Source organism: Canis lupus, chromosome X (assembly GCF_048164855.1).
Source record: "Canis lupus baileyi chromosome X, mCanLup2.hap1, whole genome shotgun sequence".
Taxonomy (NCBI): Eukaryota; Metazoa; Chordata; class Mammalia; order Carnivora; family Canidae; genus Canis; species Canis lupus.
In genome coordinates, this window is record NC_132876.1 from 99,918,605 (window position 1) to 99,935,575 (window position 16,971).

Consider the following 16,971-nt stretch of genomic DNA (forward strand, 5'->3'; position numbering starts at 1 on the left):
ACAGAGGCTCAAGACTTTAAAGACATATTTTCAAGAGAAGTGGAAGAAGCCGCACCATCTTTTAGGACCTACCCCTGGAAATCACAAAGTGTCATGTTCACCATACTTTATTAACAAAGCAGTTCTCCAAAGCTCGCCCAGGTTCAGGGGAAGGGATATAGACTCTACCTTTTAATGGAAGAATGGTAAGGTTCTGGAAAGCATGTGGGTCTGGAAACATTGTTGCAGATATTTTGAAAAACACAATCTGCCACAGAAATCTTTCCAGAAGAAGCATCTTGTTTCTTCACACTCTCATGCTTTCATAAATGCTGTTCACACTTTCTCAAATGTCTTCTTCCCTCTTCTTGATTTAACTTACTAATACTCATTTGGTAAAACTTATCCCATTTCTTCTCCTTTGAGGAGAACACTTCTTTGACCACTACTCCTTATGTCATTAACTATCCATTGTCACCTCCATGCTGCTCCTTATAGCCTGTTTGCTTTACAGGCTGTGCATGATCCTAGCCTTCTTTTCACAGTATCTTATGGTAGTGATTTCTTGACTCTATCACTGAACCCAAACCTGAAAGGCATAAAAACTGCTCAATTTTCCATCCTCAGAAGCTGACTTGGTACTTGTTATACAGTAGATACTTAAGTGAATTAATGTGAAGGCAAATCAGATTATCTATGAGAATCTATAGCTATGTATAAAAATGTTTATTATATACTTTTTGCTAGAATTTTAGGTATTCTAGATAGGTAGTGGGAATAAAGAATATAAAGGAAAGAAAGGAAGGGAGGGAGGGGAACAAAGGAGGAAGGGAGGAAAGAATAAATTAACTTCTATATCAAAATTACATTCTAAGTTATGAGAAGATCATTTTGCATGGAATCTACAGCTAGGACAAATGGGCATATTTGGTAGTGTTGCCTATTTTCTAGCCAAAAGGAGAAGAAAAATAAACTTCATTGGGTCCTCTCTGTGTGTCTGGCAGTTTATTACATTCACATCAAAGATATGAGTTGGCATGACCTCTATTTTGCAGATGAGGAAACTAAGACTCAGAGTATTCAAGTAATCAACAATTATTATAGTTGTACTACCTGTAAAGGATTAAATCAGGATACAAACTCATACCTGTTTGAGTGCAAAATTCATACTTTCTTCCATAGTATCAAGTTTTCATAGCTGTTAATATCTAGTCTCAAATGAGTCTGGATCTTCATGATGCCAAATATCTACCTATTTTGTAGGTACCCTTAGAGAACTTTTAAATTTTTAAAAATTTTTTAAGAAAATATAACTTCCAGAGAGGCACAGACCGTTATAATCTCTCTCTTTTGTTTCTGTTCATTTGTCTGTTTCTTACTCTTTCTCTTAGATTTTTAGGTGCTAGAGTGGAAGACAAAATGCCTTCCACTACACAGAGTGGAGATACTGAGAAAGATTCTGTAACCTTCACTACACATGAAGGATTCAGACAATACAATTAAATGTGCAATTCCACTATTTATGTAAAGTGTTACCAGAGGCACTCTGGTTTAGTCTCATTGTCTTTCAACCATTTCTAATATCTCATACTTTTCAACTAGAATTATAGTAATAACATATAAAGATAAAGCACTATTATCTTGGTTTACTGGGTAACATTACTAGGAGAATTAAAAAATATTTTTTTAAAAAAGATTTTATTCACTTATTTGAGACAGAGAGACAGTAAGAGAGAGAGAGAGAGCACAAGCACAAGCAAGGGGAGGGGTGGAAGAAGAGGGAGAAGCAGATCCCTTGCTGAGCAGGGAGCCCAATGCAGGGCTCAGTCCCAGGACTCAGGGATCATAACTTGAGCCCAAACCAAGAGCCAGATGCTTAACCAACTGAGCCACCCAGGAGCCCCTAAAGAACACTTTTACACAGGAAACTTTAGAGAATTTATCATTAGGATATATCTACCTTAGTGTATGTGAAATTCAGTTATCATCTTCTCTCCAACTTCTACTCTTTCTAAATTCTGCTAGATGAGACTACAAAGAGTGGAATGGTTCATCATATTTTATAATGGTTATAATCAAAACACTAAATAACCAAGTTCATGTCTCTTAAATCATTAACATTGCTTGTTAACAATTTCTAAATTTAGAAGAAAATGTAGAAAAGCAAGTAACTTTTTAGTTTGCTCTTTGCTGGCTGATGCACAAGGAATTAATTTTTTTTTCACTATTTATATAAGTCAGATCTAACTAGCCACATACAGTTGATGCAAAAGATCATATAAATTATTCCTAAGATGAAAAGTATGTTTTTAAATATGTTTTTATTATTAACTATTTAAGGTAATCTTTGTATTCATTTCTATACAGTAATAAAAGCAACTGAGAGTGAGTATATTAAACCTCTTTCATCCTTCCATACTACCATCTTTTCTGGTGGAAAGATCATACTTAGTTGGCATATTCCCATAGGAATAAATTATTTCAAGACCAAGAGTACTCATAACCCCTCAACACATTCAGTGAACTCACTTATTTGGGAAAGGACAACAAATTTATTCTAAAATTGAAAGGACATGAGGCTTGACTTTCATAAATTAGAATCATACTTAATAGCTGGTTATGTAGAAGAATTTGGTGATCATCCATTGAGAACATAAAGGATCTTTTAAAAATATGAATAACCACTCCCTACTTTTAAATTAACTACAGATATTACTGTTCTGAATTCTCCTAAATGAGGAACTAGCCATGTTTTTCTTTTTTATTCAAGTACAATTAGCACACAGTGTCATTTTAGTTTCAAGTGTATGATATAATGATTCAACAATCCTATAGTTGAATCAAGGTTCGTGCTCATCAAGGTTAGTGTATTCTTAATCCCCTTTATCTATTTCACCCATCTGCGGAACTAGCAATTCTATTTAAAAGGACACCAATGTCATTGTTTTTAAATAGTATGAAGAATTCAACCTGTCTCATGAAGAAAGCAATTGCCTAAATTTCTTTCCTATTGTGAGTTTCTATTTCTTTATTTTTCCTTAAAGACAACCATGAAATCAATGCACTAATTACCTTTCCAATACCCTTGTCTCTGAATTTTGTTCCACAAATGTAGCTCCATAAAAGACCAAAACAGCCAGTCAATGAACTGATTACTGTTGAATGCTTCATTTCCTAGTTACTTGATCATAATTCAATGTCTGTTAAAACAAAAAGAAATGTTTTTCTGGTTGAAAAACATGATTCTTGACCTCACAATTTCATATTTTCTGTTATATTTATATATTAAGCTACCTCCAGGTAACTTTGAAATTATTTAAAAACAAGCAATATTATTGAGAAACACCAATTAAGCTGAGTGTGTAGTAAAGATTTATTTGGATGTAGTCCCAGATAATGTCCTTGGCTAATGGGAGGAAGGAAAATGAAGCCTATTTCCAGTAAATATGATTCAGTCCTGTAAAGTGCCCTCAGCCAAAAATACTCCCTGAATATATAGTAACCCAAAGCCAATGTCAGTGCTCAAAATGCAAAAAAAGGTGTATGTGCATGTATGAGGGTGAGCATGTGATTGTGTGTGCCTGTCTGTCTGAAAATGCACAGAATTAAATTTTAGGTAAGATAAGGAAATTCTTTTTGGTGCCATAAACATTTAATTATCTATAGAAGATAATAACTGCTTAAAAAACTAAGAAGTATGATTCTCACATCTAAACAAACATATCTCTTTTGTTAATAACATCAAACTTTCATTCAATGTTCAAATTAGAAGCTTTTAACAATAGTTGTCTTGGGGAAGGGGGCATTATTTTCATTTAAATAATTTTTTACTATTTGAACTTTTACACAAATGTCCATGTATTACTTTTCAAGAAATTTTTAAATCTAAGTTGAAAGTATTATCTTTTGAAATTCAACATTTTACTTATTATTTTTTTTCAGTAGGCTCCATACCCAATGCAGATCCCAACATGGGGCTCAAACTCACAACTGTGAGACCATGACCTGAGCCGAGATCAAGAGTGGGATGCTCAACCAGCTGAACCACTCAGGTGCCCCTAAGATTCAACATTTTAAAACATAATTTTAAGATACATTTTTTCAGTATAATGACCATTCTTTTAAAATGGAAGGCTTGGTGGGTTCCAGGAAAAAAGTGACTAGATTGAAAGCCATCTCTATAGGATTTGACACTGGAATGGATATGCCAGGTTGCTTCAGCTTCATGATCAGTTTATTCGCTGAGAGGAAATTATGTATACACGAATTTCACATTTTAGGGTTTTCTGTAGCCCACAGAGCCAAAGTGGGATGATCTGGAATTTGGGAAGAATCAAGCAAGAAAGCTTCTCAAAATAACTCTTCCAGTGCCTGTTTTGGTTAATCTATTTTGAAGTGATTTCCAGGTTTTAAATCTTCTAATAGGATGTAAACACAAAGGAGGAGTAAGCAAGTCTGCTGTGAACTGCTGTATTTCTCTTGACAGCAACATCTCCTCTTTGCGCCCATGATCTCATCTTTCTTTTCAGTATCAGAGGGAGATGTACCCCCTTCTAGCTCTTGAGAATTTTTGGTCCCATGAATTCTTCCTTTCTGAAGTCCATCTTGCCTTCTTCATCAACAATATGTACATCAAAGGTCACAGTGATTACCTTCCTTGTTATCCAGGCCCTGGGCTGTGCCTACCCACACTGACTCTTGACCTGGTCATAATTCTTGCTGTGTTCAATGAGATAATAGTCAATATAATGCAAACAGAAACTTGGAAAGGGCTTCTTTATTGGGGTTTTCCCTCTCTTGATGCTCTTAGGAAACTCTGTGATCACTGTGATGTGAAGGAGCCCAGTCCAGTCTGCTAGACAATGACAGACACATGTGCAAAATATCCCCTCTGCCCTGCTGAAAGATATCCCACCATCAGATATGTGAGTAAGGCCATGGGCCATCAGCTGAGCACAAAATCATGAGTGAGCCCAGAAAACACTACATGCAACTCTACATGCAAAGATGTGCCATCCAGCTGAACCCAGAGAATAATGAATGGATTTGTATTGGTTAAGAAATCTTTACTTCACTGTGTAACCATTCTAGCTATTGCTCTAATTATTTTCTTCCATTTATTGTCAATTATTCTATTTGCTATCTAATATTCACTTATTACATGATAGTCACAATAATATAAACATGCTATGTAACAGGGAGTGTGTTAAACAATGCATAGAATAATAAGCAATAACAGACATGGGACTATCTTTATGGGATGATAAAAATGATAGGTAAAATTTATTAAGTGGTTTCTTTGTACCATTTGTAACACTTTGTAACACTTATGTTAATCTTATACATTAACTCATCACGACTTTATTATTGACGACATTTTACAGATAATCAATGGAAGCCTGAAGAATTGTAAGTATTTGCTTAAAATCACAATAAGTGGTGGAATTCTGCTTTCTCCAGAGCCTGTGTTCTGAACTGTTATACTTTATTCAAGGACAGTTATCAAGAAACCTGGGATTTAGTCTTAATTTTGCCAATAACTTCAGCATCAACAAGAAAGCAAGTCACCTTTCTTTATCTTCATCTGTTACCCTTTAACCATGATCCCAAATCATCAACCTGATTCCAGTCCCTTGCTATCTACACTTTGTTTAATGCCTAGTCCATCAGTATTTGCTCACCTCTATGTGGGAACTGAATTCTTGAAGGTCACCACTAGCTTCCTTGCCAAGATGAAACAATATATCAAACTCATTCATTCTGAATTCTAGCTTGACACAACTGGCCATTCCTTTATTTTTAATTATCCCTTCCACTTCCCCAATTTAAAAAATTACTTTCATCACTTTTCTACTTCTCTGATTCTTTAGTTTTGAAATGGAGCTCTCTGGAAGTCAAATAGATTTATAGACTGATTGAACTTGTGGGAAGCAAAGCTATCTATACATATGTGCATTTATGGGTGTCCATATCTTTTGTCAATTCTCAAAGGGTCTGTAACCTAAAACAGGGTTCTCATTCATTCATGTACATTTATGGGAAACATTCTATATGCTAGGACCTGTTCTGCGCACAGGTAAAAAAGCAACGATTCAAACAGATAAAGTCTTTTAGCTCAAGAAACTTAATTCTAGGGGAAAGGGCGCAGGGTTTGAAAGATGGCGGACGACGTGGACCAGCAACAAACTACCAACACCATAGAAGAGCCCCTGGATCTCATCAGGCTCAGCCTGGATGAGCGAATTTATGTGAAAATGAGAAATGACCGAGAGCTTCGAGGCAGATTACATGCATATAATCGGCATTTAAATATGATATTGGGAGATGTGGAAGAAACTGACTATTATAGAAATTGATGAAGAAACATATGAAGAGATATATAAATCAACAAAACGGAATATTCTGATGCTTTTTTGTCCGGGGAGATGGTGTTGTACTAGTTGCTCCTCCATTAAGAGTTGGCTGAAACAAAGAATTTATCGTGTATGGAATATAGGAGGTTTTGGATGATTGCCTCTTTAAATGTAGAAGACATCCAAAAGAGAAACCTGCGTTCATTTTGATATTAAGAAATGGAATCTTCATGGATTCCAAGCTTTAGGTTTTTAGAGAACGCCTCATAGAATTTCTTATAGTTCTCCTTGTCTTCTGCCAATTCAGAGAAGAGCTCAAGGCACTTCTTCACAATATTTTTGCGAATGACCTTGAAGATTTTGCTCTGCTGGAGCATTTCTCGGGAGATGTTCAGGGGCAGGTCCTCGGAGTCAACCACACCACGGATGAAGTTGAGATACTCTGGTATCAATTCATCACAGCTGTCCATGATAAACACACGGCGGACATACAGTTTGATATTGTTCTTTTTCTTCTTGTTCTCAAAGAGGTCAAAAGGAGCCCGACGAGGGATGAACAGCAATGCCCTGAATTCCAGCTGACCTTCTACAGAGAAGTGCTTGACTGCCAGGTGATCTTCCCAGTCATTAGTAAGGCTCTTGTAAAACTCTCCATATTCCTCCTGGGTGATGTCATCAGGGTTTCTGGTCCAAATGGGCTTGGTCTTGTTCAGTTCTTCTTGATCAATGTATTTTTCCTTAATCTTCTTGGTCTTTTTTTCTTGTCCTTCCCACTATCATCCTCCTCATCTGAACCCACATTTTCAATCTTGGGTTTCTCCTCATCATCTTTATCTTCTTCCTCTTTCTCCCCTTTCTCCTCCTCTGCCTCATCATCACTAATTTCCTTCTCTCGTTCCTTCTCCAAATAAAGAGTGATGGGATAACCTATGAACTGGGAGTGTTTCTTCACCACTTCTTTGACACGTCTCTCCTCTAAATATTCGGTTTGGTCTTCTTTAAGATGGAGGATCACTTTGGTACCCCGGCCAATGGGCTCACCATGGTCTGCACGTACAGTGAAAGAGCCCCCAGCAGAAGACTCCCACGCATACTGCTCATCATCATTGTGTTTTGTGATAACAACCACTTTCTCTGCCACCAGATAAGCAGAATAAAAGCCAACACCAAACTGTCCAATCATGGAGATGTCTGCACCAGCCTGAAGGGCCTCCATGAATGCTTTAGTGCCAGACTTGGCAATGGTTCCCAAGTTATTTATGAGATCAGCTTTGGAGGGCCTGGAGTTGCCTGAGGATGAAGAGGAGAAGAAGAAAATGGAGGAGAGCAAGGCCAAGTTCGAGAATCTCTGCAAACTCATGAAGGAAATCTTGGATAAGAAGGTTGAAAAGGTGACCATCTCTAACAGGCTGGTATCTTCACCCTGCTGCATCGTGACTAGCACTTATGGCTGGACTGCCAACATGGAGCGGATCATGAAAGCCCAGGCACTCCGGGACAACTCTACAATGGGCTATATGATGGCCAAAAAGCATCTGGAGATCAACCCTGACCACCCCATTGTGGAGACGCTGCGGCAGAAGGCAGAGGCAGATAAGAACGACAAGGCTGTCAAGGACCTGGTGGTGCTACTGTTTGAAACAGCTCTACTCTCCTCCGGCTTCTCACTGGAGGATCCCCAGACTCACTCCAACCGCATTTACCGCATGATCAAGCTAGGCCTGGGCATCGATGAAGATGAAGTGGCAGCGGAGGAACCCAGTGCTGCTGTTCCTGATGAGATCCCTCCACTTGAGGGTGATGAGGATGCCTCTCGCATGGAAGAAGTCGATTAATTTCTCCTTGCAGACCTTGTGCCCTCTGTATAGTGTCCCCATGGCTCCCCAGCAGCCCTGAGTGGCCCCGGTTCACCTGGTTCCCTCTGCTGATGTCTAGTGGATTTTTTTTTCTCCTCCTGTCTTTGTTAGAGGCAGGACAGAAGGGCCTTAAGCCCTAGCCCTCATGACATTTGACAAGGGGTTTGGATGTGTATTGTGGTGTTTGTTTATTTTGTTCTGAGATTAAAGTATGCAAAATAAAGAAGATACAGTTTTATACAAAAAAAAAAAAAGAAATGATCAAGGATTCTTCCACTCCTGAAATGAGTTGATTTGCAGATAACTCAAAAATTCTTAAGCTAAAGGGCATTTTAATTTTTTTCCAACTCTTTCAATAAATGTGATCACCAGGATGCAGAAAAAAAAGAAACTTAATTCTATCTGGAGCGCAGAAAATAAAAAACATACATAATTATAGGCCATATTGTCTGATAGACAAAAGTGCTGTGAAGAAAAGATAAGGCCAATTGCAGGGATAGAAAATGGATATGATTAGTATTTTACATAAGGTGGTCAAGCAGTCTTCCATGGTGAACCAGTATGTGAACGGAACACTGAATGAAAATGAGAAAGTAGGCCAAGTGCATCCTAGCAATGAGGATTTCTGCAAGGGATGTTGGGGGTAATTGCCTGACAAAGGAGCATGCCCTGTGCCTCCACACAACGCCTAGGAGTCATTCTGTCTGACCAGAGTGAATAACAGGTAAATACTGGGAAGTGAGATTAGAGTCTGGGCCAGGTGAGGGGCCAAGTTAGGCAGTCCTGGTGGGCCATGGTTACACCCTCAAGAACAGCCAGACAGTATCCTTTGCTCCTCTGAAATTCAGCACAGAAATCCTGTCAGCCTTTTTCAGTTGGATAAGATTGGGCTTTAGAGTATCACATACCTGGATAACTACTGTGACATGTTGAGTAAAATTACCGGTTCCAGTAGTAGAACCCTGAGCAAACCACTTTACCTTTCTGATTCCAATTTTCTGATCTTTACAACTGGAATTCAATTACCTAGCTGATATAATTATTACAATGTTCTAAGTTAAGATAGCACACGAAAGTACCCACCTTAGTGCTGGCATGAAGGGGGTGCTCAGTAATGATCAAGTTTCCTACCCCTTTCCATATCTCTTTACTAAGAGTATGTATACATATTCTTGACTTCAACTACTACCTCTATGAATTGATTCTTGGATGTCTCACGTTCCATCAGTCACTTGTCAATAATGTGTTTTCTTGGGCAGCCTGGGTGGCTCAGCAGTTTAGCGCCGCCTTTGGTCCAGGGTGTGATCCTGGAGACCTGGGATCGAGTCCCACGTCGGGCTCCCTGCATGGAGCCTGCTTTTCTTTCTGCCTGTGTCTCTGCACCTCTCTCTCTCTCTCTCTCTCTCTCTCTCTCTGTGTGTGTGTGTCTGTCTTTCATGAATAAACAAATAAATAATTTAAAAAATGTGTTTTCTTGTATCATTTTCCTATGTCTACCTAGATGTTCTAATAACACATTGAACTAAAAATCATCACCTTTCCCCTAAAACTTCCATCAAAATCTCAAATTGCTCCAGAGTAATGCAAGTGGATAAGAATGCATGATCTCCTGGGAACTGCTTGGTGTTGGCTTCCTGGTATGTCTGTGTCCAGCCTTTCAGATCTTCCACCTACACATTCACACAGTATTCAACCCAAGGCCCAAGAGAAGCCATAGGAAGTTTTCTAGAGCTCTTTCTCTGTATAGCTTCCCCCTTTCTGATACTCTGCCCTCAAATTCTAGCTACCTCAGCCTCCCTAAATGGCTCAACTCAAAGAAACCACCATGCTCAGCTTGGGTTTTCCCTCCAGCATCTCATCCCAGAAAGTGCTGGCAGAAAGGTGAGGCAATCCAGGAGCTCACTTCATTCATCTCCCTTCTCTTGGGGACTGCTGTAATGTCCTGGGCATTGTCCAGTGTCTGAAAGCTGCTGTTTCACATATTTTATCCAGTTTTCTGGTTGTTAGCAGCAGGAAGACAAGTATGTCTCCAGTAACTTCACAAATACAGAAGCCCGTTGCTACTAATTTAGTGGTAACCCACTGCAGTATGTACAGCAATGAAACATTTTACACATGGATTTCTTGCAGGGTTCTCAAAAGAAAAATTTTGTGTTTGGAGACAGGACCTCAGGAAGAGCAATTCATTCTAGCTTCTGACCACCCTTAGAGAGACTACATGTTGTATTCTGACAAATCTGCTTGCCTGACCCTTATGCCCATGTCTTGTTCATCCAGCACAGAGGTACTCTGGAGATGCATAGAAAGTATGCAAATAGTACGTCTCCACTTTGTTCTCCCTTCTCTTTGTTCTCTCCTTTGGGCTTATGAGTATGTTCCTGACATTATACAATGCTTTTCCACCTCTCGAAGCCCACGTTACTTATGTTTTCCATTCATTTCACTGTATTTTTATAGTATTATTATTCAAAGATGGCTATTGTTTTCTATTAAGGAGATAAAGCTTATTCAAGCCTTACCTATAACTTTGGAAAGTTTGATTTTTTTTATGATTATATTTATAAGAAAGCAAGAGAGAGAGAGAGAAAGAGAGAGAGAGACAGAGAGAGAGAGAGAGACTGCACACAAGCCAGGGAGAGAGGCAGGAGGGGCAGACTCCAGCTGAGCAGGGAGCCTGCTGCGGGGCTCAAGTCCAGGACCCTGGGATCATGATCTGAGCCGAAGGCAGATGCTTAACCGATTGAGCCACCCAGGTGCCCCAGTAAGTTTGATTTTTCAAAATCCTGTCCAACTTTACTCACCCAACTCTACCTGTATGACTAAGAATGCAACTCCAGTAAAGGGACATTTTTCAGGCTTAGAAAAGAAATCATGAATGTTTGAGCTCATGCTTTACATTCACCATGTCAACTTGCCTATATCTTTAGAATTAGAATTTATTTGCTTCAGGTTGTTGTATAGGGTCCAGTGCCTGACAAATAGGCTTTGAAAGCTTATTTCTCTTATTTTTCAGGCCTTAAATCAGGGTCTTGTGAAAATAAAAAAAAAGTGCCTACAATAGACTTAGGTGCTGATTTTCACATTGTTCATAGACTACCGATATTAGAGTCCTTTCAAATTGCAGAGTGAGACACAGTCATCATGAACAATAGCTCCAAAGAAGCCTCTTTACTGCTAATACTATTGTTAAGTGTATTGTTTTGAAAATGAAAACTTATGATTTGCACAAAGTTCTCCAATCTGCACTCATGCCACTTTTGAATTGCATAAAATAACAGAAAAATGATAGCATGAGTCTTTCATATGTGAAGTTGTTATTTTCCTTTCTGGAATGCAATATGTATGTCTTTGTATTCACACTGAAATGCTTCATTCAAAACACAGAAGCGAGTATATAATAATTCTTACCCAGGATGAGGTTTCATACAATTGAGTAATATCTCAGCTTCTCAGCATGAAGTTAATTTATGTAATTTGTTACACTTTAAGATAAAATGATGTATGCACATATCTACCATACCCACACTCTTTTTAAAAACAAAATGTTAATCTTCATCAGAACAATGTCCAATCACTTTAATTTCCTAGGGATACTTCTGCTAGCAGTGTAGTCCCATTAGTGCAGACAGGGGCTTCCTGCAGTGAAGTACAGAAAAGACAGAGTAATTGTGTCCTTTTTACCCTTAGAAATTCTCAGAGACTTAAAAAAAATTTCGGAGACTTTTTACAGACATATAAGTTAAAGAAAAGAGATAAAGACAAACTCAAAGGCCAATAAGATCCTTAATGCTTTCCCTTTTTAGTTTCTTTTTATAATCGGTAGATATCTTAGATCAAAGAAAATGATTTCTTTTTGGTTTTGCTGAAATAATTCTACATTGTTTTAGCAACTGAGCTACCCCATGCTGTGTTTCCTCTGGAAATGTGATATTTCAATAAAGAATATATTTTGTTTTTAACATTAAGCATAAAACCCTATTAAACAACTACCAAAGTACACCTCATCCAGACAAGCATAATTTCCTATTTCTCACAAGACCCTGAAGGCTAGGGACGGATCCATTTGAAAACTTCTTACAAAAATTTAAACAGCCAGTCTTTATTTTTTCATATACTTATTTAGCATTATTTAAAAATTAACAGTATTTTTTTTAAAAAAGGAAACAATTTATCTCGTCTATGAGTTCTTTCACATGTATGCCATCTTTACTATTTTGTTTTCTGTTGTTTCCTCTAACGTTCTGGAAAGATTAAAAACTAAGATATGACTACTCCAGCTTTAAAGACTCAAGAAAGCCAAACAACATGAACTTAATATTAATTGTTCACCAAAGTTTGCTTTTCAAAATCCATCTTTACTATAAGAGTGAATTTTTAAAAACGTATCAGTGGGGTTTTTGCCTCATGCCATTATTCATATTTTTACTTGGCCTGTAAGAACTCTTGAATGTTATTTCCTCACAGATTTCTTCCTGGGCTGCTGACACAACTCTATTAAAATGCTTATCACCTGACATTATTGGTAATTGAGTGACTGATCACTTTTCTGCTTAATGATGGACATCTTGAAATTCAGGACACTGTCTTACAATTACTGTAAACAAGTCCTAAATCACACATTTCACACAGTAAAACATCCCCTAGTATGTGTTAAATAAATGAGTATTACCTAATAAAATCTACACAATTATTGCTGCCTTTTGATGCATTCTACCATCTGTCTTGACACACGAAAGCAAAACACACACACACACACACACACAAAAGCAGCCCCGTTTCTTCCGAGTCTTAGAAACTCTGTTATTCTTTTGAAGTTTCCTTTGAAAAGTCCTTGCTAACATTTTTCCTATGAAGAGAGAAGTCAATGAGAAAATACGTCACCTTTCTGGAGCACCAAAATAGCGAAGGAAGAATTTAAGGATAGTTTTCTCTTTCTTTAGCCTCATACTGTAGCTTTCTATAAGTTTAGGAGGTAAGAGTGTTTATAAGACAGAAGCTAAGCATCAGGACTGATATTTAAAAATCCTTTTCTGAGAAAGATGCATCATCATTATCCATACCACAGGAGTATTAATCACATTACTTTGAGGAGCCATGAAGTCTATGTAATTATCTTGAAAGCCACTGCCTGCCATGGGGACATACATTATTGAGGGAGTGATATGCAACTAGAAGTTAGGAGACTAAGATGGTAATACTCACCCACCCACCCCCATTCTGTCTCATACCTCCCATTTTCTTCACTCTCCATCTCTTGACTCCACAGTGGGAATCAGAAATAGTCCAAATGGAAAGTCAGTTTTAAATAACAACTACAAAGAATGCACATGCTCTCAGTCCTGTCTACCAAAAATAGGACTCAGTATTTCCAATGAACTTTTAGCCATATATACTGGTCAGGGTTCTCCAGAGAATAAGAACCAATGGAATGCATAGAATGCTAATATACAGAGAGAGAAAGGGGAGACAGGGGAGTGAGGGACTGAGTGACCGTAGGGACCTAGATCATGCCATAATGGAGGCTGGCAACTCCAAATTCTGTAGGGTGGACCACCAGGCTAGAGACCCAGGGAAGAGCCAAGGTTGTAGTTCAAATCAGAAGGCAATCTGCTGGCAGGATTACTTCTTGCTCGGGCTGAAGGAGACTTTTGTTCTATTTAGGTTTCAGCTGATCCAATGAGACCCATCCACGTTACAGAGGGCAATCCGTTTTTCTCACAATCCATCCATTTAAATGTTAATTTCATCCAGAACATATCTTCATAGAAACACACAAAATAATGTTTGACCAAATATCTGCGCACCATGGCTCAGCCACACTGACACATAAAATCAACCATCACAACACATAACATTTACTGGGCCTCTGTCATCTAACTTCCCCACTGCAAGTATGCGTGGACCAGGGCATGTTGGAATCACAGGCCAAACTGCAGCTGGTCTGGGCGGGGATAAGGCATGTCTGATTGACAGGACTACACTATATTGGCATCGTGCCTCCAGCTCAGTGGTTAATAGTTCTGTTCGTTTTTTGTATTTACAAACGAAAATGTTATGTTAGCTCAGAGTCTCCTACCTCTTCCCATCTACAGTTTAAAAAAAAATAAATAAATAGTACAAAAAAATATTGAAAGACAACAATTGTTGGACTAAATAATCTCTAAGATTTCTTAAAACTCTAAAATACTAGGAAGGAGAAGGAAAATATTAAGCTAGGGCAATTTGTCTCCAAAGCCCATGTTTGGAGATACTAGTTCTTGTGATGGCACCTGGAGGGTGAGTGTGTATAGGCAGGCAGGGCTGGAAATAAAAAGGAAGGCAGAGAATAAAAAGGTCAGTAAGGCCAAAGATTAAGGGAGCAGGATGGGGGAATGAGCAAGTGAAGCACAGGGGATTGATGAACAGTGAAACTATTCCGTAGGAGACCATGATGGCAGAAACAGGACACCATGCATTTGTCAAAACGCGTAGGACCATCCAATGCAAGCAGTGAACTCTAATGTAAATAATGGACTTCAGTTAACATTGATTTATCAATGTTAGTTCATCAATTGTAATAAGTGTGCCACAATCATGCAAGACACTCATAATAGGGGAGACTGTGGAGGGAGGGAAGAGGGAATATATGCGAACTCTGATTTTTTTGCTCATTTTTCTATCAACTGAAACTGCTCTAAAAATAGTCTATCAATTTTTTGGAACAGTAGGAACAACTTAAATGATCAGAAATAAGAACACAGTTAAAATAAGTATGATGCTAAGATAAAATATATTGCAATAACAAAAGAAATGTTTATGGAAAAAAAAACAGCCCCAGCCTAAACCTGGAGGAAAACATTCAGGAAAAGGGGGAGGCAGCATCCAAAACTAACTGTGCTATGAGGAGATCCACTCACCTGGGACAGAAAAAGGAATCTAAACAAAGAGCTAATGTGTTCTTACAATGGTCTAATGAGAGATGGGCCTGTGTCAGATGAGTGGCAATGGATTAGAAAGAAGTGAACAGATTCCAAACACTATGGAAGTGGGATGGACCAAACTCGGTAAAGAAGTAGATGTAGGGGTGCAGAGATGGAAGGGTTCCTCATCTCATTTTCTGAAGAAGTCAGAAATCAATTTTTTTTAACAGCTTAACTGTGAGTTGCCAATAAAGCACTGATGTAGGGATTTCAAATATACTTACAGAATCTCACAAAGGCAGCCTGGACTAGAGAGAAAAATGTCACGGTCCTATGGATGTAGATGGCATTTGAAAACCATGAGATGAGATGAGAATATCAACAGGAAGGGTGGGATGATGACAGGCGATACAGTAAGCCATTACTGTGCTAGGGGAGTAGAAGCTAGTAAAGGAAACTAGGAATGAATGACAGAAAAGGGGAAGACCTTGAAATTGTGGTGTCACAGAGGCTCAGAGGCTTTCAGAGAGAGAGGTCAACCATACCAAATGTCACATGGAGACCTGGTAAAACAGGTGCTGTAGTGGACTAATTATGCATCTGGACTCCAGAATTTGGTTTCTTGGTATAATATACCAATTGTACTCCTTACTAGTTATGGGTCCTGAGAAACCATTTTGTCCTCACTGTGCCTCAGATTCTACATGTGTAGATTTGATAAGAATATTACTTATTTCAGAGGGTTTTTACAAGAATTAAATGCAACACCCTAAATTGCATGGAATAGTAGGACCTGGTAAACAGTAAGCACTCAAAAAAAACCAGTAAGCACTCAACAAATATTAAAATATTTTTTAAAATTTGGCAATAGAGAGGGTATTAGTGACATAGTAAGGACAGGGTTAGCAGAACAGAAGAGGCAGAAAGTGGGTTGGAGTGGGTTAAAGATCAATTGCTCTGTTGATAAAATTGCTCTGTTGGACAAACACAATGACAAAAAGATACATACTACCACCAGAAACCACTATTCCACTGGATATATCTACCTGTGTAATAATGATCTGTGCTTCACACTTATCACCCTATTGATCATCATGCTTGGTTTTTCACTGGTCTTCTGAACTCTAAATTCAGAAGGTTCCTCCTGGTGTTGAGCCAGTGTAGGCCTTCTAAGAACTTTAATTCAGTGACCTTCTGTCATCTGGGGCCAATGTACTACACAACCCTAAAGTATAATGAATATTTTGCTTCTTAAACATCTGTTTTCAATTCTTTATATAAACTGTAGGCCTCCTTCGGGTCATCTATTTTCAAGGTTCTCAAGATTGCCCATCAGAATTACCTGGGATAAGAAAAAAAAAGATTCTGAATCTCAGACCTACCCATCCAAAAACACCAAGAGGTAGGGCCCAGGAATCTGTAAAATAAATGTTTCTTTGGCAAACTCAATGGATGGGCAAGTAAAGGAACCACCGATTTATTGTCTATGTGACAAAAACAGCTTTCATGACCCATTTTTCTTTTTTTTCTTTTTTTAAACTCAGAGACTCCAAAGTTACCCACCGTCATTTAAACTGGCATCTTTGATATTTGGCATTTCCAAATTGCAAACATACTACGTTTTGCAGAGATACCAGTTACTCCCAATCTATGACCATGTAACAGCTGACTGCAACACACAAGCTTTAGCATGCAGAGGTCGCATGACTGGGCATGCCCACTTAGCTACAAATCCTTTCAGTGACTGCACTTCTCTGCCAGAGAGATGCTGCATCTGGTTGGCAGAGGATGGAGCCTAGGTAGCGCCCACTGTGCTCTGGCGATGTGTGTAGTGTTCACAGTGAGATTAATTTTACTTCCCCACCACTACCAATTCACAGTTCT

General features: G+C 38.5%; 2 protein-coding genes and 1 pseudogene across 2 annotated transcripts; 2 read left to right on the top strand and 1 right to left on the bottom strand.

Annotated features, from left to right (window-relative positions):
- Positions 1 to 6,120: 6,120 nt before the first annotated feature.
- LOC140628296 (U6 snRNA-associated Sm-like protein LSm3 pseudogene) lies at positions 6,121 to 6,548 on the top strand (annotated as a pseudogene).
- LOC140628557 (heat shock protein HSP 90-beta-like) lies at positions 6,545 to 7,605 on the bottom strand (the record flags this gene model as incomplete). Its single annotated transcript, XM_072817828.1, is given in 2 exon segments — positions 6,545 to 7,092; positions 7,095 to 7,605. Coding segments are annotated over 2 exon segments (1,059 nt in total), but the record flags the coding sequence as incomplete, so codon positions are not given.
- Position 7,606: 1 nt separating this feature from the next.
- LOC140628295 (heat shock protein HSP 90-beta-like) lies at positions 7,607 to 8,446 on the top strand. Its single transcript, XM_072817541.1, has one exon. The coding sequence runs from the start codon at positions 7,649 to 7,651 to the stop codon at positions 8,165 to 8,167; it is 519 nt and encodes a 172-aa protein (XP_072673642.1). The 5' UTR covers positions 7,607 to 7,648; the 3' UTR covers positions 8,168 to 8,446.
- The last annotated feature ends 8,525 nt before the right edge of the window (positions 8,447 to 16,971 follow it).

Excerpts from the sequence above, each read along its gene's own strand:
- LOC140628295 (XM_072817541.1), top strand. The coding sequence starts at position 7,649 with ATGGAGGAGAGCAAGGCCAAGTTCGAGAATCTCTGCAAACTCATGAAG.